The 21,027-nt window shown below is 44.9% G+C and overlaps 1 protein-coding gene across 9 annotated transcripts in view; it reads left to right on the top strand.

The window, feature by feature from the left end:
* Positions 1–21,027, top strand: part of ARHGAP22 (Rho GTPase activating protein 22) — a 113,903-nt gene that overhangs the window by 61,906 nt on the left and 30,970 nt on the right. For 3 of the 9 annotated variants that reach the window (XM_064463723.1, XM_064463722.1, XM_064463725.1), the window contains exon 2: positions 5,852–6,028. In XM_064463723.1, the coding sequence (XP_064319793.1) occupies positions 5,852–6,028 (177 nt within the window). Of the gene's footprint in view, positions 1–5,851; positions 6,029–11,998; positions 12,095–19,647; positions 20,218–20,468; positions 20,575–20,858; positions 20,943–21,027 lie in introns of those variants that run through there. The other 6 variants (XM_064463724.1, XM_064463729.1, XM_064463726.1 and 3 more) reach the window with 6 other exon arrangements.

The following is a 21,027-nucleotide window of genomic DNA, read 5'->3' as shown; positions in this document are numbered from 1 at the left end:
CTCGCTCACTCCCCACCGGTAGATGGGGGAGAGAATCAGGAGGGTAACGCTCGTGGGTTGGGATAAGAACAGTTTAATAATTAAAATTTAAAGAAAACAACAGTAGAAATGCAATGTAAAGGGGAACAACGAGAATTAAAAGAAAACAACAGTAGAAATGCAATGTAAAGGAGAACAACGAGAGGCGCAAAGCCCCGGGGGGGGGGTGGGGGGAAGGGAGGGGAGAGGGGGAACGAACCGCCGGAACAAACTGCCCACGCCGCAGCCGCCCGCCGACCCGACGCCGCGCCGCCTCCGTGCCCGTGCAACTGCCCCCCACCTCAATATATTGGTCATGGTGTCACATGGTATGGAATGAACCTACCATTGGCCAGTCGGGGTCAGCCGCCCCCACCATGGCCCTGCCCCTCCCAGCCCCCCCCCCCGCCACGCGGCAGAGCGCGGGAAGCTGGAAAGGTAGCCGACCCCCACAGTGAGGAGAATTAACCCCTTCTCAGCCAAAACCAGCACACCACTAATATTTCTTTTGTCTCTTTTCATAATCCAAAAATTATGAAATTATGAGTGGGCTTTTTGTTTGGTTGGGTTTTTTCACTGCTGTGCAAAAAAAAAGATTCCCCCGAACAGAGCTGCCCCTAATCTTGACAGAATTCATCTACCTCATTTTTCACCTTCTTTCATTATTGGGGAGATCTTAGAGACATGAATCAGATACTCACCTTTAAGACAATAAGGAAGAGCAGATCAGGGAAGATGAATCATTGCAATCGTTCTTTTCAGTTGTGGATGCTAGTTTTTGTCCATTTGTCAAGCTCTTTGTTGCCGCTTGCCTGCAGCTGAAGGCTTCCTGTCACTACTTGCTTTAGTACTGGGGGCAATCGTGCCAGCTGGGCCTGGCGTCACCCACCAGCCAGCCCTTCATCACTCAGCCTTGAGCTGCCATTTGCCTCCCCACGCGCTGCAGCAGCATGCACATGGCCAATTAAATCCCACTCTTACTGAAAATACCACTCCACTATCCACACCAAAGCAACGCAAACATGTAAATATATACACATACGCGAGCATTTGTAATTGTGTAAGTTTTCAGTGGAGTTGATATAATGACAATACACAAGCACGTCAGTAAGCAGAATGATGTAAGAAATGGGCGAAAGGCAAAGCAGATGGGGGGGTGGAAGGAAGTGAAAGGGTCTGAACCAAAAAAACCCAGAAGCTGCCAACTTCAGCAGAACCTGACAGCAGCTTTACTTGAGAATAGAAAAGTTCCTCCTTTTACATGCGATAAGGCAGGAACATCTCCTACTAGGAAGTCCAGTCCTGTTCCCCCTGAACTTCTGTTTCCATCCAGAAAAAGGGGATCTAAGGCTTGGCTCCCCAAATGTTGGTCTTAAGAAAGTTAAGCTTGTGTGAAGGAAGTTTAAAGCAAAAAAAAATTCCAATGTTTCCTCGCTGGAAAGAGCTGTCTAAAGGGAGAGATATATCTCAGATATATGAACGTCTGTTTTAGGTTCTTTGAGGAGGAGCACAGGGCAGGACAGGTAAATGTAGCATAATGGCAGCCTTACACTTTGTACTTTTCAGTGAACACATACCAGACTAAGAACAGTTCAAAAAGAAGGAATTTTCAGTAAATAGGGCTTTGAAGTGTGGATTGTGATTCCTGCTGCTGTTGCAGCACTCCATCTGACCTTCAGCGAGTCACTTAGCCCCAGTCTTTCAGAACTTAATCTTCCCTGTTGCGGGACATGGGGGAGAGCGGAAAGGAGGACTGTCACGAAGGATTAGGAGGTGGCACGTTGCTCTGAGGTGAACACCGCACAGCTGACATCAGCAGCAGATGGCTCCAAGGCCACGTGAAATGCAGTTGCACAAACCACACGGGCAGACGGCAAAGGAGAGTGATTCTGCTAGCTTTAACTAGTCTGGGCCTGGGAAAGAGCATTGGTGCAGTGCAACTAGGACCCTGGAGCTATGCTGTTCCCTCGAGGCAAAGATCACTGCCGGGGTATGTAAAGCAACCTGACAAAGGTACCTTGAGACAGGGGTGGCAAAGCATTGAAGTCAGCTGGGACCTGCAGTGCTTTTGATGGTAAGCAGTAGCAAAACAAGTCCCTTAATCTTTCTAAGCTATTATGTTTACTGTATGTACTTGTACGGTTGCCATCACCTTTCTCAGCCTTGAAGTCGTTCAGTTTCTGTACACCTGGGAGGGAGCCAAATAGCGCTGCCAGCTTGCTTTATGGATCAGGATGGAATCCAGTGCATCTTGTCCAATACGCACTGGAAATCCGCAGCAGGGCAGGCAACTGAATGCAGGATCCCCTGGTCATAGGTTCATACTGAAGTAGATGGACTATTCATCCCCAAAGTTAAGCCTCCTGCTTCTGCCACATCTACTGAGGTGCTTGCACTGTGTTTATTTTTGCAGACAGTTTTATTTTACCTCTGGTCTGGAGATGAAAGTAGCTTTGAGTAGGACTGGAATGTCTGCCCGTGGCAATCCTGAGCTATGCAGAGTTGGTCTCTGAGGGCTAGTCTTGTTTGTATGGGAGCTTGATTAAAGACGAGTGAGAAGTTCTGTTCAAGGGAATGAAAAGCCCTTGTCTGTGTTTAAAATCATTAGCAGAGTGTTCCTCCCTATCATGGTGCTGAGTAGCCAGAGCGCTGTCTGATTCACGCGGCAGAAGCAGCGCTTGCATGCTTCAGGGTTAGAGTCTGATGGCAGCTGTACCAAGGGCTGGAGCTCCCTTAGTGGCAGAGAAGAGGTTTGAATGCGGTATCTGAATGTGAACTTCATATTGCCGTGAGAGGAAAAAAACCCTAGAATTCCATATTCAAGTGTTTCTAGGCAGGAAGGTTTAAAATTGCTTTCCTAAAACAATTCCTAAATATTGTTTGCATTGATACAGTGTTCGTGTTGCCAACTCAAATCCAAAACCCGTAACAAAATCCTGTTTTGGGTCTGAGCCCAGAAAAGAAAGCATCTGTAAATTTCAGGTAAAATTCTGGCCTTCTGAAGAAGGTGTATGTGATACTGTTTCCTTGGTTCTTTTTTTAAGAAAATCTAAGCGTTTGAATTTAGCTGTTTCTCATTCTTGTGACTAGTAAGACTCAAAACCTGTTGAATGTTACAACAACGTAGAGAGACATGTCTGAACTCTGCCCTTTAGGGAACTCCAGTTCTGATTGTTGCCTCAAGGATGTACTGGAAGGAGCCAGCTTTTTGTGGAAAGGAACACGATTAAAAAGTTATTTAAAAAAAAATGTTTATAGGTTCATGCTCTGCCACTGCATATTCATGTCATGCTAAGAGGCTTGCTCTAAGAAGCAATTCTGAAGTGCATTCTTGTTTCTAAGCTAGCCTCCGTGCATGGAGTTGGCTTCATTTGCTTGTATTTACGTGACTAGTCACTACTGACTCTCCCACAGGCAGCTTGTAGGGTCATGACCTTGCTCCTATTTAAAGTTTCAGTGGGGGAAGCCAACCGTGGAGGAGCTGTATGTAGTTTTTGGCAATCTCTCAGGTCTAGTGTGTACAGGAATCTTTTCTTCCCATCCTCTTTTTACTTTTTACAGACTCAAATAGAAGTATAAATGGTTTTTACCTAAATACTTATGTGAAAAAGGCCCACGGAAGTTTAGAAGGCAGATGGCTGGTCCAAAGTAACGTCTTAGCAGAAGGGGAGTTGTAGCCTGGTCCCTGTGGTACAGTGATTCAGTGGGAAGATGCTGAGACACCACTTCCCCAGAAGTCCAGTAAGAAGTCACCTTTATCCTTCTCTGCTTATTATGGCAATCTTTGTATGGGTTAGCTCAGCTGTTTTGACTAAAGTTGCAGCCTGTAATTAATTCTAAGCTAAGATTCTGGTCTCTTCTTGTCCTTCATGGGTCTCAGCTGGGTCCCTTTAATTTAAGAACAGGATCTATATTTTACCTTGACCAAGGACAGTTGTTCGCTGGTGGTGTCACCCATACCGTACATGTTTATTTGAGGCTGTGTCATTCTTTTGAAGAGCTAGCTTGAGCTCAGACCATCTCTCTGCCAGACCCTGAACCCCTGTTTCTGATGGGTGCTGAGGGCTGTGAAAAGCCTCTTTCTCGCAATCGTATCTTCTGTAAGATACTCAGTTGTGAAAGGGCATGCCAATAGGTCTGCCAGGTAAGGAACAAGAATTAGACCTCGTGACCCCTGCTTTTGCCATGAGACTGAGTATGTTGGTAAAAGAATTAGGCTGTGACAGGAGTCTCGCTGACTGTGATTTCCTGCTCTGACAGTTCTGTATGCAAAGGATGAAGTACGTTCTCCTTGCAGTGAGGTATGGTAGAGCACTGATCTATTCAGATGCCCGCATCCTAGCCTTGAGCTAGAGAACTGTTCTGCTTCGTATATCTTAAGGAATAAGAATCATTCAGTAAATTCAAAATAGGAGACCGTCCGAAAGGATGCTATGAGGAATGAAGCAGAATTTGGATACATGTGGGGGAAAAACCACCATGGCTTTTGTTTCCTAAGATGCATGCCTAGTCCCAGGTGGCCATTGTCTCTCTTCTTTACTGAAAGGCTTCCTCAGTTTCCCAGTTCCATAAATTGCTTCTGAGAGCGCCACAAAATCCTTCCCTTATTTTATACCTTTTGCTTTGCAAACCAGTGTATGATCTATGAGTGTGTCTAGGCCAGGAAACAATTAATAGCAAGAAGTACTTCCTTGGTTTGCAGGCAGCTCCCAGCTTGCTCCTTTCCCCAGATTAGCGAGGATTTAGGAGGTGCATGTTCTGTGTATGCTAAATCAGCTGTGCAGAAACCGCCACATACCATCGTCCTGCTCTTATCTCTGAATTCCGTGGACAGGCAATCTCAGCTGCTCAGCACAGGCTGGCAGCTTTAGCTCGCCAGTAGGTACCGAAAGCCATGTAAGCATGGAAATGACAGTGACACAACGGCTAAGGCGTTATCTCCGTAGCAAAGCCAAAGGCAGTTTCCATGGTGATAGAGAAGCTCCAGGCAGCTAGTGATGCAGCTGCTTCTTTGGACAGGATCAGTAGCCTTTTAATACAGAGGCTGCTCTGATAAAGCTTTTATACGTTTATGTGGCCCTCATTAGGTTATATCCAGCTCTGGAACATAAAATAAGGGGTGAGGGGAAGATTTAAACTGCCTAAAATGGGTGCTGACCTAAAAAGAAAATGTGAAAAGAGTGAAAATGTTGTAAGACTTGGAGTCTCCACAAGTGATAGATGTATGTGACAGGTTAAATGAGTTTGATATTCTGGTCAGTACTTTCCTGAGGTATTGCGTGTCAATGTCAATAGCTCCTCAAGTTCTTATTTCAAGTGGGAGAGTCAGATTCATATCTCCAAGTCTTAACTCCTCTTCAAAACACTCCTCAATTGGATCCAAAATCAGAATGGGCTTCTTTCTATATTGAGACAAGAAATTCCCAGGGACTTGGGGGAACTGGATGATCTTGCGCCTTCTGCATCTCAAGCACTAAGATGTCTTATGATTCACTTGGTCCCCCTTTTGGGTAATAATCTCTCAATACCTCAGCACAGGTCTGTGGAATTTATTTTGTACTCTTCCTGTAGGGTCCTGCAGCCTGGGCTTTCACTTCGCTTATTGCTGGGATGGCAGGTACAACACCTCCAGGTTCCCACACTGGAAATGCACATTTTGCACTTCTGCTTTGATCTTCTGCCAACGTGTACTTTGTGGGTGCTGCAGCACATGAGTAGAAATTGTGTGTAAAACACACGTTTGATCATTTTGACCCAGACTTCTGTTGGTTTTAAACATTGGTTGCTTACTTCTGAACTAGATGCTAAAAGAGATTTATATTCTGTCTTTCAGGTGGTGCGGGGGACCGGGAAAAGATGCCTGTCAATCATGAGGCTTTCCTGCTCATGGCTAATTCGCAGAATGAAATGGAAGATTGGGTGAAAGCCATCCGACGGGTTATATGGGCTCCGTTTGGTGGAGGTATTGCAAATAGCTCACATGCACATAAATTAAAACATTTGCCTCAAGGTAAAACATATTCTTGTGATACTAGGATATGTGTAACACTGTAAAATCACTGAGATGCCTAGATAAGCTCTTGATTGCATGAAGTGTTTTGCAGCAAGGGGATTGGGGTGGTTTTATTTTGCCAGGGGATGGAAGGGGAGGGCACGTCCAGGCTGTGTAACTGCCTCTCAGTCAGAAATGGGTGGTGATAATAAACATATCCCTATTGTCAGTACTCAGGTTTTTTACAGCTAATTATGAACTGTTCTTTGGATTCTCCTTATCGTTATGGACATAAAGGAGCGTGTCCAGTTATCTGTTTTCTACCACAAGGGCAGGTGCCCACCTTTAACTTCCATACAGCCAGAGGCAGCAAAACTTTTAATCTAGCTGATGTAGGGCCCAGTTGAGAAGACAAACCTTCACTGGCTTCAACGGGGGTGTAGCCTGAGGAGGAGCAGCAGGGTCAGGCTGAGTGAACACCTGTAAGATCATAGAGCTGCTGACAATCCCTGTAGTTAAAATGAACAAAAAAAAAATCCAGACTCTCACTGTTGATATCGTACCACAATCTTCAAATTCTCAAGTCAGTAGATTAGATAGGAGGTGTTTCTGTGGTTTGCGTAGAACAAGGGTTCACGGATGTTTTCTTCTGGGTTCACTGTTGGTGACAACAGTTACTGGCTTGGTACTGGACACTCTATGCTTTGAAGTGACTTGTGTGCCACTGCTGGAGTTCAGGCAAATAGTGGTATCGTATGCAGATAGTAATATCGACCTCTTTTGAGAGGTACAGATAAAAAAGTGCCAGATAAGGGTTAGGTAATACAGTTACTTTTGTTGAAGTGAAGTTACTAGTTTTCCTGGATCTAGGGGTGAAAAAAGTGACCTTGATGCAATTAAGGGAGGCTCAAATACTACAAGGTCACTAAGAAGACCCAGTGGTTAATAGTAACTTTTATCTTGTTTGGGTTTTTTTTTTCTTTATTTTAAGCGACTCTTACAATTTTGAGTCTCTGTGTGGCACCATTTGCTTTGTCTGGAGGAGATACAGTCTCTACTGATGATGGAGCTTTTTCCTTGGCCCTTTCTTCACTTAGCAGAAATGGGTGTATGTACAAAAGGCAGCTTGTACCTGATTCTGAGAGGTTCCATGCGATGCCGTTGCGCTGCGAGCAGAACAAGCCCTTTTCACTAGTAGAAACTGACCTCCCATTCTCCTCAATCACGAGTACGTGCTTGTTTTGCTTTCCTTCCGAAGTCCAGTCCACACTGAGGGGTCTTTCAGGCTCTGAGCTCAGCGCAGCTCCCTGCAGTTCCTCCATCAGGAGTTTCAGAATGGTATTTCTGTGGCCATTTATACTGGACCTTATAGTGTGTATTTTACAGCTTTGCTATGTGCATCAAATAAATACCGTGAGGAAAAAGGAGACACTCAGTCATGACAAATGGTATGTGTTCCAGCAGCAGCCTCCTTCTTTAGGGCATGACGTTGTCAGCAGTGCTGGTCTCGGTGCAAATTCGGCTTCTTTTTTTTTTAGTGTTCATGTTTTGTTAGTCTCTTGGAATAGTTCCAGAGCAAGCATCTTTTGTAAAGTATTAAAAGAATAAATAATTAAAAATCCTAATATTTTAAAAACAAAAACATGAGGATGGCATAAAGGGGGGGATGGATTTCTCTTTTTCTGTTGTTTCTATATGGGGGCAGCATTGTCCTAATTAATCTGCTCTTTTTCTGTAGCTCTAAACTTCTCTACAAAGCTATCAGATAACATTTTGGTTTTCCTTTAAACAAAGCAGATAGTCTTACTCTTACATTAGATTCCAGGGACTGGAGTTTTATGAGTTATCAAAAAACATAGAATAAAATCATGAGAATGAGGGAGCAGGGCAGAATGGGGGTGGAATACAGCAGCTGCTGTTTGTTGCGATTTTCCCATACCGCAGATCTGATCGGGTTCCATCAATGCCAGTGTAAAGGCTGCTTTGGCTCTTGGTGAGAGCTGGCTTAAGCTCTGTAAGAGAAGCGCTGCCATTTCCAGAGTTTGAAAGAATTGCAATTGTGTATTGATGGTTTTGCTCTGTCTGTGATAAAGAGCATGGGTGCATCCTGGGTGATCAGCCTGGCCTGAGCTCTCTGCCCTAATGCTTACACGTACCAGTCTAAAGCTAGTTTGGCTATGCCTGCTTCGTAGTCCAAGCTGCATGAGCAGATTCTTATGCCATGGTTTCATCGCTTCTCTGAGCTGACTGAAGCGGTAGCTGCTGTCAGGAGCAGTAATTTCCCACCTTGCAACCGTGTGTTCCCACCGCGTTTCATTCTGTTAATACTAGTGGTTACGCAGCTGTGCAGGAGGAAATGACCTGGCAGGACAAAAAAAGCGGGGAGGCTTCGCCTGTAGGTGGATTGGCTCCCTGGCCTTGCTAACCACAGCCGCAGGACTAGCAGTTCCAACACATTGAGGGCAGTGGGGAGAGATGGTGGGGTGGAAGAGGGCGTGCTCCTTCATTCTGACTGCAACCCACACATAAACTGGCTTAAAGAAACCGTGGAGCTGCTTCCTCGGTCTCTTTGTACTTCACAAAGTATTTATAAAAATGCCAAAAGCTAGGAAATAGTTAAGATGTTCAAACTGTTGTTTCCAAATGGTTTTAGCCAGTTTGGGGAAATCACCAAGCCTCCTTCTCCTCCATCAGAATCAGGGCAGGGCAATTTCTCTGGGTGAAATCCCAGCTTCGCTCAGATGTGGGAGGACAGTAAACATAGCTGTCTCTGTATTTTAATTGAATAATTTGAACTCTGCTTTGCTACCATCACTAATTTGAGAGCCAAGTCTTATCTATCAACGCTTTTTAATATATGAAGCTAAAGGGACGGGGGGAGGAATTAAAAAGAAGGCTTCATTATTAATATGTAAATATCCAGCCCTGGAGAAGGGTGATATGGTGTAAAAATGAATTATGCCAGGATAAAAGGGGAAGCTTAGCCACACTTTAATTTTTGCTGATGTATTGAAGAAACGTAAATCAAAAAGGCTGAGGGTATCTTCTTACGTGTTGATGCGGGCACATGAACTGTGTTTAAAGTTGAACAGCAAAGGCTTCTTAAAATAAAGCAGAAAACTCCCCAAAGCTGCTGAGGATCCCAAATTATTAATAGGAGACACATTCAGGCTTAAAAGCCATATGGAATGTGTGCTTTGAAATACACTTCAAATGTTTCCTTAAAATAAAAACCTAGAGTTACTAAACCTTTTGAAGAAGAGCTGTCTTGTTTATGGGGAAAATAATTTCTAACAACTTTCCCTGAGTTTCAGGCTCCTGAATTCTTGAGTCTAGTCCATCTCATTCACAGCAGAAGATTTTGTAAACTGAGATTTGAGAGTACTCTGTATGTTTTCATTACGTCTTTAAGAATAGAGTTTGACACAGGGGCTTGATAAAAGTGAGATTTGGAGCGCATCCTGACAGGGGGTTTGTCACCTCCGTGACAAACAGATTGTGCTATGAGTTTACGCCACTAAAATTTGTCTGGAGAGTCCCTCTCGCCAGAGTGCCCTACAGTCACGCTGTTCTGCAGCTGCTCTTAGTACAGAGTGCTTGTGGCTAAACAGTGCTGAATGCAAAGGGTTGGTGGCCACAGGCGTGGGTGAGAGTGAGCCTGCCAGCGTCCTCCGAAGGTGGGTGCATCGAACGCGTTCGATGTGGCTGGGAGGAGAGGAGGTCACTCCTCACTCTGTACGTGTACGGGGGGCTGTACTTCTCACCTCTCGGTTGGCACGCCTTCCTCATTTCTGTCTTGCGTCAGAGGTAAAACATTATGTGCCTAGGACTGAATTTTGGGCCATGAGGTACAAAAGCTGAGTTTTTTGGTGCCTGATGTGAAAGCCAAGTGGCACACCTCTCTCTCGCAGCTCAGCACACAATCGGCACTGCGCAGGGACACGTTCTGTGTTAAACTTGTGTTATGTTTGTGTTTGTTTTCTTCTGTTTACATATTCCTGCCATGAGCAGTTCTTTGCTCCTCTGCCAGAAATGCATGCCACAGCCCCTTTCTTTCTCCATTACTTTATCCTAATTTCTCCTCATCATCATCCCAAGATTTCATCAGTTCCTTGTGATGGAGGGGATGTGAAGCAGTGGGAAGGGACGTGCTTCCTTTAGGCAAACATGGAGAACTTTACCCTGTGACAAAGAAATTGTGCTGCAAGGGCTCCACAAGTGGTTTCTCCATTCAGGAGAAAGAGTCACTTTTTAACTGGTGGGCTCTGAAGAAGTGTCTACTGAGGAAGCCACCCTGCTATCATTAATTCCAGTCCTCTTCTCCATATAGATAAACCATGATGTGTGGATTCTTTCTTCGCCTGCCAGCAAAACAGCACAGAGAATGTTTTTGCTGGCAATCAGGGCCCTGTGCAGACCGTGTCTTGCATTAGGGGAGAGCTGCAGACTCTGGGGACAAGTGTCTGAGGTGTAATTTAATACCTGGCTCCGTGTCATTGTGGGTGATGGAAGAATAGCTCTACATAAGCCTAATTAGGGATGCTGTTTTAGATGAGTAAATGTCTTTCAGATATCATTTACATGGGAGCAAAACATGACTGTTTTGAAGGGTCAGATATTGGTATTAGATGCATGTCCACCAGGATGCCAGACTGTTTAGGAGCTAGGATATGATGTTAAGTCTTGGGAGTCCGAAGTTTAATTTCCCCACCTGTAAGATGCGGATTTTCTACCACGGGCATCATGAGCATAGAAACATATCAGTGAATTTAAGATGCTAAAATACCACAGTAACGAACAGGGAGGTGGCTTCTGTTCTCTGCTTAATGTGAAGTCAGAGAGGAGGTTTCTGCTCCCTGACTTGCTAGAGGGCTCTCCCAGAGTGACAGCCTCAACCAGGATTCCTGGCTGGGCCGAGAGGAGCCCCTTCACTAGGTGGCATGGTGGGCTTCCCTTGTGCAGGCTCCCACAGGTGTGTGGGGAGCGAGGCTGGGTGTTTGTTGTGCCCGATATGCGCCGTTATCTCTGCACAGAGACAGCTGGCGCCTGATGAGGCTTATCAGTGTTTGCGCTTCAGTGTTGTCTCACGCTGGGAAGTGGGCCCAACCAAGGGAAGAGCAAGAGAAAGATGATGGGGGTCATGAGTTCAGATATCTGCCCAGGACTAGCGGACACATGAATCATCTGTGAGGAGGTGCTAGTTAGCCTTACCCCAGGCAAAGGTATCCTAAGCACCTGTGGATATAGAAACTAAGACACAGAGTAGAAGAAGCAGAAGTTGGGAGCGGATCTTGCTGCCAAAACTGCTTATAACAGAGAAAGTTTTAAGATCCGTTTCTGAGATCTGATTAAATAATTTTTCTAAATTATCTCTGTCAGATATATCTGGGGCTTCTATTACTGCTTTATGACCAATGTGTTTTACCATCATGATGCAGCCTTGAGGTAGGGAAAGGCTATTGTCTTCATTTTTTGTAAAGGAGGAATCTGAGGTATTGAGCAATCGGGTAACTTGCCTGAGGTCATGACTATCTGTAAAAGAGACACTCTGAAAGGCATTGTTCAGCAAGGCAAATAAAAGGATCACAACCATGGACCTCAGCAGAGCAGACTTTGGCCTTCTCAAGGATATGCTTGGAAGAATCCCATGGGATATGGCCCTGGAGAGAAGGGGGGTCCAGGAGATCTCACTGACTTTCAAGGATTACTTCCTCCAAGCTTAAGAACAGTCCTTCCCATGTGCAGGAAACCAAGGGAAGGTGGCAGGGGCCTGCGAGGATGAACAAGGAGCTCCTGACAAAGATTTGTCAGAACAGAGTGGAAGCAGTGACAGGTAACCTAAAAGGAATATAAAGAAACTCTCTGGACACAGAGGAATTGACTTAGGAAAGCTAATGCTCACCTGGAGTTGAATCTGGTGGGGACTGTGAAGGGCAACAAGAAAGGCTTCTTCAGGCAGATCAACAATATGAAGACCAGGGAAAATATGGACACATTACTGAAAGAGGAAGGAGTCCTGACGATGAAGGGCATAAAAACAGTCAAGGTACTTGATGAATGCCTTCTTCACCTCAGACTTTACTGGTAAGGTTTGTCTTCATCATTCCTTAGCCCCTAAAGCCAGGGAGAAAGCCTGGAGCAAGGAATAATTCTCCTTAGCAGAGGATGATCAGGTTAGGGAACATTTGCAGAAAATGGATATACCCAAGTTCATGGGACCTAATGGGATATATCCACAAGTGTTGAGGGAGATGTCCAATGTGTGAGGCCACTCTTGATAATCTTTGAAAAGACATGGTGATTGGGGGAGGTCCCTGAAGACTCCTATTTTCAATAAGAGTAAGAAGGAGGATCTAGGGAACAACAGGCTGGTCAGCCTCACCTCTGTTGCTGGGAAGATGATGGAGCAAACAAACCCAGAAATAATTTCCAAACATATTAAGGTCAAAAAGGTGAGTGGGAGTAGTCAGCATGGATTTATGAAGGGGAAGTCATGCTTGAGCAACCTGATAGCCTTTTATGATGGAAAGGTGAATGAGGGAACAGCAGTGGTTATTGTTTGTCTTGACCTTAGCAAGGCTTTCAACACTATCTCGAGTAATATCCTCATTTACAAACACATCAAGTACAGACTAGATATAGGCAGTGAGGTGTATTGAAAACTGGTTGAACTGCTGTGCTCAAAGGATTGTGATCAGCTGCCCAAAATCCATCTGAAGGCCAGTCATCAGTGGTACACCTCAGCAGCTGGCACTGGGGCCAGTACTGTTTAACAGCTTCATTAATGACCTGGATAATGGGACAGAGTACACCCTCAGCAAGCTTGCAGATGATATTGGGAGGAATAGTTGGTGCATCAGATGGTTGTGCCGTCCTTGAGGGACCTCAACTGGCTGGAGAAATGTGTTGACGGGAACGTCATGAAGTTCAACAGAGAGTAATACAAGGTCCTGCAGCTGGGGGTGAATAAACCTAGGCAACAGTACATGCTGGGAGCAGACTGTCTGGAAAGCAGCTTTGCAGAGAAGCACCTGGGATGCTGTTGGACAACAAGTTGAACATGAGCCAGCAATGCACCCTTGTGGCAAAGAATGCCAACAGATTCCTGGGCTGCATTAGGAAGAGCATTGCCAACAGCCTGTGGAAGGTGAGCCTTCCCCTCAGCACTAGTAAGACCGCATCTAGAGTGTTTTGTCCAGTTCTGGGCTTCCCAGGACAAGAAGGACGTGGGCTTGCTGGAGTAAGTCCAGTGAAAGGCCACTAAGATGATTAAAGGATTGCGGCAAGTGATGTAAAACTAGGAGAAGCTGAGAAGGCTGGGATTGTTTAGCCTGGAGAAGAGAAGGTTCAGAGTGGATCTTATCAGTGTGTATAAATACTCGATGGAAGGGCATAAAACTAAAAGCAAAACAAAAGCATGTCAAGGGCAAAAGGTGTTCTTTATGGACTTTTGCAGATCCTACCTTTAGAAGTCAGACGGCTGCTCCACTTCCTTGTAAAATTCGTAACTTTCATGTTTCTTTAGTTCACTCCTTGTATATATTTCACCTTTAAAGATGCTGGCTAAAGGTTTTAAGTGCCATTCAGTACCAGCGCCCAAGCACCAGTACCATGCAGTAGCCTGGTCATCGCAGAGCAGAAACAGCTATTCCCGGAGAACTGTGTCAGGGCTTGTCAGAGGGGCAAGTCCCCCGCAACTGGTTTCAAAAGCCGCAGGCAGCAGCGCAAGTTCTGCACTGCAACGCTGTATCTCCAGCTGTCATTAACCAGCTTAGTTCCATGGCTTCTGAAGGGTGATGCTGCCTGACATCAGGTGAATGGATTTGTAGTACTTTGTTAGTGTGGACAGTCCTGGCACCAAAAAGCGGGCATCCAGAGCTGGGGAGTGACAGGCAGCTGAGCAAGAATCCTTCCCAGCGCTTCTGCTCGACCAGATAGCAGATAGACAAGAACTACAAATAGAAATTACTTCGGTTACATTTGCAGGTGATCAGGGTAAAGCTTTTCATGGGATGTGCTTGATGAAATGTCTTTTTGTTAGGAAATGCTCATTTGATAAAATGAAATGTCACATGGGAAGGTTTCCATTTGGATGGAACCTGTGCTAGGAAAGGTTTTTCAAGCTCAGGGTAGAACTTTTAATGTAAGATCTACCCTGAATTGGTCTTGTACTCCAGAGATTGTGTAAGCCTTAATGGCTTTACATCTTAATGATGTAAAATCTATCCAACTAATCTATCCAACTTAACCCCTTTCCTCAAAAAAACCCAAACCAAACCAAACAAACCCACAAACGAACAAACAAAAAAACATCCAACTTTGAAAAGGGTCTTGGAAAAGACCTGATGGATAAAATGTAAGGAGGATTTGGACACTGCACAGTCATGGGGTTTGAAGCAAGGGAAAAAGGTGTTTCATGCAGGGCACAATTAAATTCTGAAACTCAATGTCACAAGACGTGCAAACAAAAATAATAAATGGATCAAAAATAGAATTAAATAGGTTCATAGAAGATAAGTCTACCTGGGCTGTGGAAGAAGTAGTTCTGGAGGGAGTCATTAGCTTCAAATACCTTGTATTGCTAAGAGCAATCCAGCTTTAGATAAAATATGGTGCAGCTTGCGTTTGCTTTGATAGCAGGTTTTTCTCCTCTTCTCTTCAGCTACTGAGTGCCATGGAGAGGTGATAGTGGCTGTGCATTTGTTACACTGTTGGTGGCTACAGCCGGTAGCACATGGTCTGACCAGTGCCACCTCCTACACTGGTGGTTTCTCACTGAGAGCATTCTTGTAATCATTAGACTCATGCTTGATGTTTGAAAGCTGACAGTCTTTAAAACACTCATGGTTCTTACTGCACGTCCTGGCAGTCTATGATTAATGGGACAAACATGTTCCTGTGGTGTTTCTCAGCTTGCAGGCAAGTATTTTAATTTCTCTATATTAGTCCTTTGATGAATGTTATGAGGATATGTGCTTACTGAAGGGGAACGGTAGCCTGTTCCTTGCAAGTTACGATTTTAACCATTTAAGAGCTGAAAACAAAAAAAATTCACCCTCTCTCTCTTTTCCTATTTCCTTTCTAAAGGTTACTCTTCTACCCCTCACAGTTGCTCCTGTTTTCTTCTCCTCCCTCATCATGTAATCGGTCTTGCAATTTCCCCTTCCCACCTTCTGAGTTGCAGGTCAGGGAAGGGAACATTCAGCCCTTGACCTCTTCTACAAGTGTTCCTGAAAGACCAGCAGATTTACTGAAATCTTTTATCCATTTTACCAATTGCCATCCCCTCCCCAAGCACAGCCAGGTAGGTTCAGGTGTTGCTAGAACTCAGGCCATGACCTTTATGCTGGGGTGGTGAAGGTATAAGTTATGCTTTACATTGACTGAGAATTTTAGTTGGATAGTGGAGGATAAAGGTAAATGATTGGGAATTAGCTAACAGATTTTCATCATTTATTGAGTTTGAGGAAGCAACAAAGTGAAGCCATATGCAATTTATCTGGTGGTGAGTTTTACAATTGCTGGTTACAGATTGACAGGGGTGTTTATGATGAAGTTTGATTTGGATAAGCACCCATGTGTTCAGTGTTGATCCTGTCTCCTTCTCAGTGACTGATCGCGCTTAGGTTATCAGTCTCTCAGGCTTGGGATATGGGAAGGCTTGAGGACCTTAAGCTTGTTCAGTTTTCTGAATGGATAAAAGGGGCTGGTCTTCTAAATTTTGGTTGTGAACCTAGATTAAAGGCATTGCCAGGTTCCAGGATGGCCAGAAATCCAGGTGGCTTATTTCATTCTGTACTAGAGTCGAGGATCAGCAACAGGTTTCAGACTCTGTGATCCCTGCATTTGAACCCATCGCTGGAATTCTCATCCTTCTCTAGCGATGAGACGCTGGTGGCAACAATTATACTGTGTCATAACTATTTTTTCCTTACACCCAGAATTTTTGTAAAATTTTTCTGTGCAGTGGGGACATCAACATGCAGTGCACGTGAAAGAGAAGATTTGCTTGTCAGATGCTTTCTACAGACTTAGCTTCAGCCAAGCCTATGGAAGCTACCTATTGAATGTAGACGGGCCTGTGCAAGAGTCAGTAAATAAAAAGTTCTGTAAAAGATGTTCTTATGTCGTGGGGAGAAAGAAATTTTCCAGGGCACATTTGTCCAGATCACTGCTTGCTGAAAGACATTTTTTGTTGCTCTTGATGTTTTGTTCTCTAAATGCTTCTTGCCTTTGTTTAGAGAGAAATAGACCAATAAACACAGGGGGTTGGCTCTGGATTCAGAACGCTGTGGTTAAGTGATGTTTAGGTCTGTTTATCATCTTTTTTAGTGTGAGCAAACTGTTGTAAGCTAAATTTAGAGCATAAACTGGTCAGAGTCCACGACAGGGTAATTTACGGTGCTGCTCAATCAGTTCCTTTCCTGACTTATTTTAGAGATGGGAAAACACCTCACACAGGTTAGGCAGAATCTGCTGTTATAGAAGGATGAATGTAGCTGTTTGCTAAGCTTTTAACCCAGGGCGAACTGGTTTATCAGTCAGTAAGCAGAAGCCTGTTTACTCTTAGAAGCTTCCACTTCAGCAGTAAATGTTGAGACCCCAGGCCAGAGCAGGGGAGGGGTGTAGGGGCATCGTTTTGTTCAGAGAAGGATCCCTCCAAAGGGTTTGGAGAGGGAGGAAACAGGAAGGGAAATTTTCCATACACGGAACATACTGTTAAAGTCTTTCTGCTGGGTTCAGCCCTGTGACTGACCACTTGTAGCCGTTTCACTGCCAGCTTTCAACAGTTACAAGGAGATGTTCAAGTGCCCGAGTTTCCCTGGGTTAAAAAATGGGTCTGTACGAGGCTCAACTTACTTGAAAATCAGGGAACTTCAGCTCTGATTCTAACTTTGCCGCTAGGCCCTTTCTGTACAAGTAGACGAAGCAATTTCCTAGATCCGAGCTCCCTCAGGCAGGTCCACTCGAGTATACCTGTTTAATAGCTAATACTCTGTTTAAGACAGTGTCTAAAAATACCCGCACCCTATGGGCACTTGCTAGAGCTGTGCAAGCCAACAAGTTTGCTCACAACCACAGATGAGGAGGGATATTTTCTGAGTTCATGCAGGTTCACCATTCCTGTCTGTTGCAACCAGATTCAAGACTGAATTTGACACGAGTTAGATGCCAAGCCTGAGACATACCTGGATTTTCAGAGGTTGTGAGAGCTGTAGTGAACTTCCCAGCCAGTCTCAAGGCTTGTAGTGACAAGTACAGGCAGGATGCTTTCTCCCTGTTCTGGTACCTGCAGCAGAATACCTGTGGTGGCACTAGCTCATGAGAGCATTGCTAGGACTCTTTCCATACAACGACACCAGGAAAGAAAATGCCTCCAGCTCCCCAGCAGCAAGTTCATGTGAGATTTACTTGCTAAACAGTTTCAGAAACCTAAGATCTTCTTTAGGAAAATAAGAGCCACCCAGTGGTAAACTTCTTTACAGCTAAACAAATTCACACCAGTGAGGAAAAAGGAAGTTCAGTCTCCATTACCCCTTCTCCCCTTGGCACATGTGTATGGGGAGATCTCCAGGTGAAAACTGTGATGGTAGTTTATATGCAACGTGGCCTGGTCTCTGGATTGTATTGCTATTCTTGTAGTATCAATATACTTCTGGAGTCTGCAGCCCCTGTGATCCAGTGATTATGTGTGAATCTTGGATTTCATTTTTGAGAAATGTGGTTGCCAGAGAAGGCAGGATCCAAGTGTGACCTGGAAGTTCAAAACACAGAAGGCAAAGTAAATAAATAAAAAAAAATATATATTGACTTTTATTCCAGTCTCATTATATTCTGTGGTCTAAGTCATTATTTTTAACACAGTGTTTTGAAGGGGATTCAGAATTCTTTCCTATAAGGAGATAGGTGATAACTGGAGTGTGTAGATGTGCAGCGCAATGTTGCATTCTTCTCACAGGACACCTATAGCTGCAGAGTTACCATGTGCAGGGAACAACACTGGAGCGGCTGTGGTTTTATGCTTTAGCTGTGATGCTCATGTGAGCAAGCATGTGCTCCTTCTGCTTTTTTCTCTCACCAGAGATCAGTGTTTGCTCTTTCTTTGGACAAGAGTTTACATTGTCTTCATCATCTCATACAGCTCACAGTATTATAAACTATGCTGAAGTCTAATCATGCTTTGAGTCATGCTGTGTCCTTGGCCATAGAGAGGCTGTGAATTTCACAGGTTAACCATAATTTGGATATAAAAATATCCATTTTAAACAACATGATGTTCTATTTCACTGGATGCCTCCTTGTCCTTGTGTTTTGAGAGATGGAAAACAGAAATGGAGAAGTGCATGGAAGAACGAAAGTCTGCATTTGTTACCTCCTGGGCTCCCATCCCAAACTTTGAGTCCCAGGCTCCATAATGTTATTAGCAGAGGTGACACGTTTTGAGGCATTGTTCCAGGAATAGTGCCAAAAATCCCGATGGTGTCTCAGCCATTCAGAAAAAGGTTGGTCCTGCTTCCAGTTAACACTGCGGGCAGGCGCTCCCTGACCTGCAGCCTGCTGCGTTCACCACGGGAACAGACGATAATAGAAGGGTGAAGAATACCCAGGACCCCATTTGTAGCTTTTGTTTAAGGACCTCCATCGCTTTCCAAATATTCCTCAGTGGGCTTTAAATACTGTCTAGTGTATTGTCTGGGCTTCTGGTGTCCAGTTGTGCAATACCGTGCTATTCAAGGTATACCTTGAATACCTAAGGAATAACTTACTGCTTGCCATTCAAGAACTGGAGCTTTCGATCCTGGTACTGCCTTTACCTGTAGTGAGAGACAGTCTTTTCTTCAGGAGCTTTCGGTGAAAACAGAGAATGTAGAGAGAGAGTTTGATCCTGAGTTTCCTGAGTTGTGGGACAACACTGCCTCAGAGCTTCACTAGTGGGTCAGTATCTTCTCTGACATGTGTGTTCAAACTGAGCCACAGTGTAGCTAAGAAAGTGGTGGGCCACTAAGTTCAAATGAGCGTGGTCTATACAGTGATCACAGACATGGTATTTTAATAACAGGAGCAGATAAGCAGCTGCCGACAGAGATAATTCTCTGTTTTTCCCCTGCAGAGGGAGATGGAGTTAACCAAACTTGATAAAAATCCCCAGAAGCTTGGTGCAAATGTTTTGGGTGGTGACTGCTGCAGATCTGCAGTCATGTGAGTGCATTTTGTAAATGGGATGGAGGGCTGACCTCTGTATAACTGCACGGGGCATTGCATGATAAGCGTTTTTCTTAACTACAGGCTTCTTAACCTGAGAGCAGGAATCAAGGGGGTGAATGTTCTTCTGCAAGTGAGTCCTGGGCATCCGTTCACACGTAAGGAGCTTGTAGTTCCTTCCCCTACCAGTTAGTCAGCTGAACTATTCATCATCAGGCAACTTCTCTGCAAAGGGCTAAAGCTGTAAGCACAAAAATGCTGCACAAGTCAAAGACTGCAGTTTTTCCTAAGCTGTGTAAAACTTCCCAACATGTCCCAGAGCTGTGGAGATACTCTCAGAGCACACTAGGGCTAAGAGGCAGGGGGATGTTCCCCTCCAAAACGAGGTTGCTGCTCCTGGTGCTTCGCGAGCAGATCAGGGGCCAGACCAGGGCACCAGGTTGCCTGCAGCACAGCTAGTATTGCCTGTATCAGGAAGGGATCCAGAGCGTGGCATGCAGACAGCAACTGTTGCTCAGCTTTTCCAGCTATCTAGAATAGATCTGACAAGCAATTAGAGCATGAATATATTACAGAGCCGATGGGGGATGCCTCTGTTAAAACTTGTGACCCATACTTAGCTGCTGTTTACATTGGCGGCAGCTTCGAGGGTGGGCAAGACCCTACCTGCCTGTCTTTCTCCTCTCTCCTTCCCTGTGCGGAGGGAGCCGGGGAGCTCTGCATCTCATTGGATATTTCAAATGCTTTCTGCACAAGTCATAATTAATGCCGAGTTGCGGAGCTAAGACCAGATGTGCTGCCGAGATTATCTCCCAGGGCAGATCGGCTGCTCTCCGCTCTGTAGCGCTGGGTGAATGGAAAGCTGCCAGTGCTGGGACTCAGAATGTGTCTGATGCCTGAAGTCAGGACTTTCTTTCTCTGCCGCTCCTGCTGTCTGACACTGCCTGGTTTCTGCTTGAAGCTCAGCGCCTGTCATGTAGCAGAGTGCTGCACAAGAACAAGAGGTACGACATGATTTTCCAGAGTTTAGATTTGTTATGGTTTTCTTTTCCTAGAGGAAAAGCAGATATTTGAGCTTAGCCTCAGACAGAAGCTAAGAATCTAAAAAAGGAGCTGGCTTTACAAAGGGGGGAAGAGTGGGAAGGACCCAGGCTACGGCCAAAAATACTACCGAATGCCAAGCTAGCATTTGAAGATAGTTCTGGGGAGGTGTGCTTCTGTTTGCTTTTACATAAAATATTTAAATGGCTGTATGTGGATGAGAGCAGTCGGCTCCTAGTGTATGGCGGCTGCTCTTTGTGGGGAATGGGGTCAGAAGACACCAAGTTCTACCACAGACCCATTTGCGTGACCTTGGGCAAGTTAGTTCATCAGTTTCTTTTGATTCCTAATTATCTGTTGCTTCCTTTCCTTTCCTCCGTTCTTGCATGCTTTGTCTGGCTGGATTGTTTAGTTGTTAGGGACTATCTTTTCTCAGGCACGTACAGCTCCTAACGTGGAACTCCTTTTTCAATTGCTGCTGCAGTAATTCACATAGTATGCGCTTGGGTGGGCCACGGGAGGGGAAAAGCGAGTTATAGGTTTGTGTGTGTTTTGTGCTCTGGAAGCATATGCATTTCTGAATGTCTGCCCATGATTTTTTCTCAGTGCTTTCATGTGTGAGAGGGACAGATAAATGGGAGCCTAAGCATGAATGTGGGAAGGGAAAAGCAGACGCTTACCTGTGCAGGTGAGCACGTACACAGTCTTTACATCCGTAAACTGCCTGTCTGTGAGGCACCACATGCATGCGCGGGTGTATGTACTGCTGTATA

This window comes from Phalacrocorax carbo, chromosome 12 (genome assembly GCF_963921805.1).
Source record: "Phalacrocorax carbo chromosome 12, bPhaCar2.1, whole genome shotgun sequence".
Lineage (NCBI taxonomy): Eukaryota > Metazoa > Chordata > Aves > Suliformes > Phalacrocoracidae > Phalacrocorax > Phalacrocorax carbo.
The sequence above is the reverse complement of the archived record's forward strand: the minus strand, read 5'-3'. Positions and strand labels throughout refer to the sequence as shown.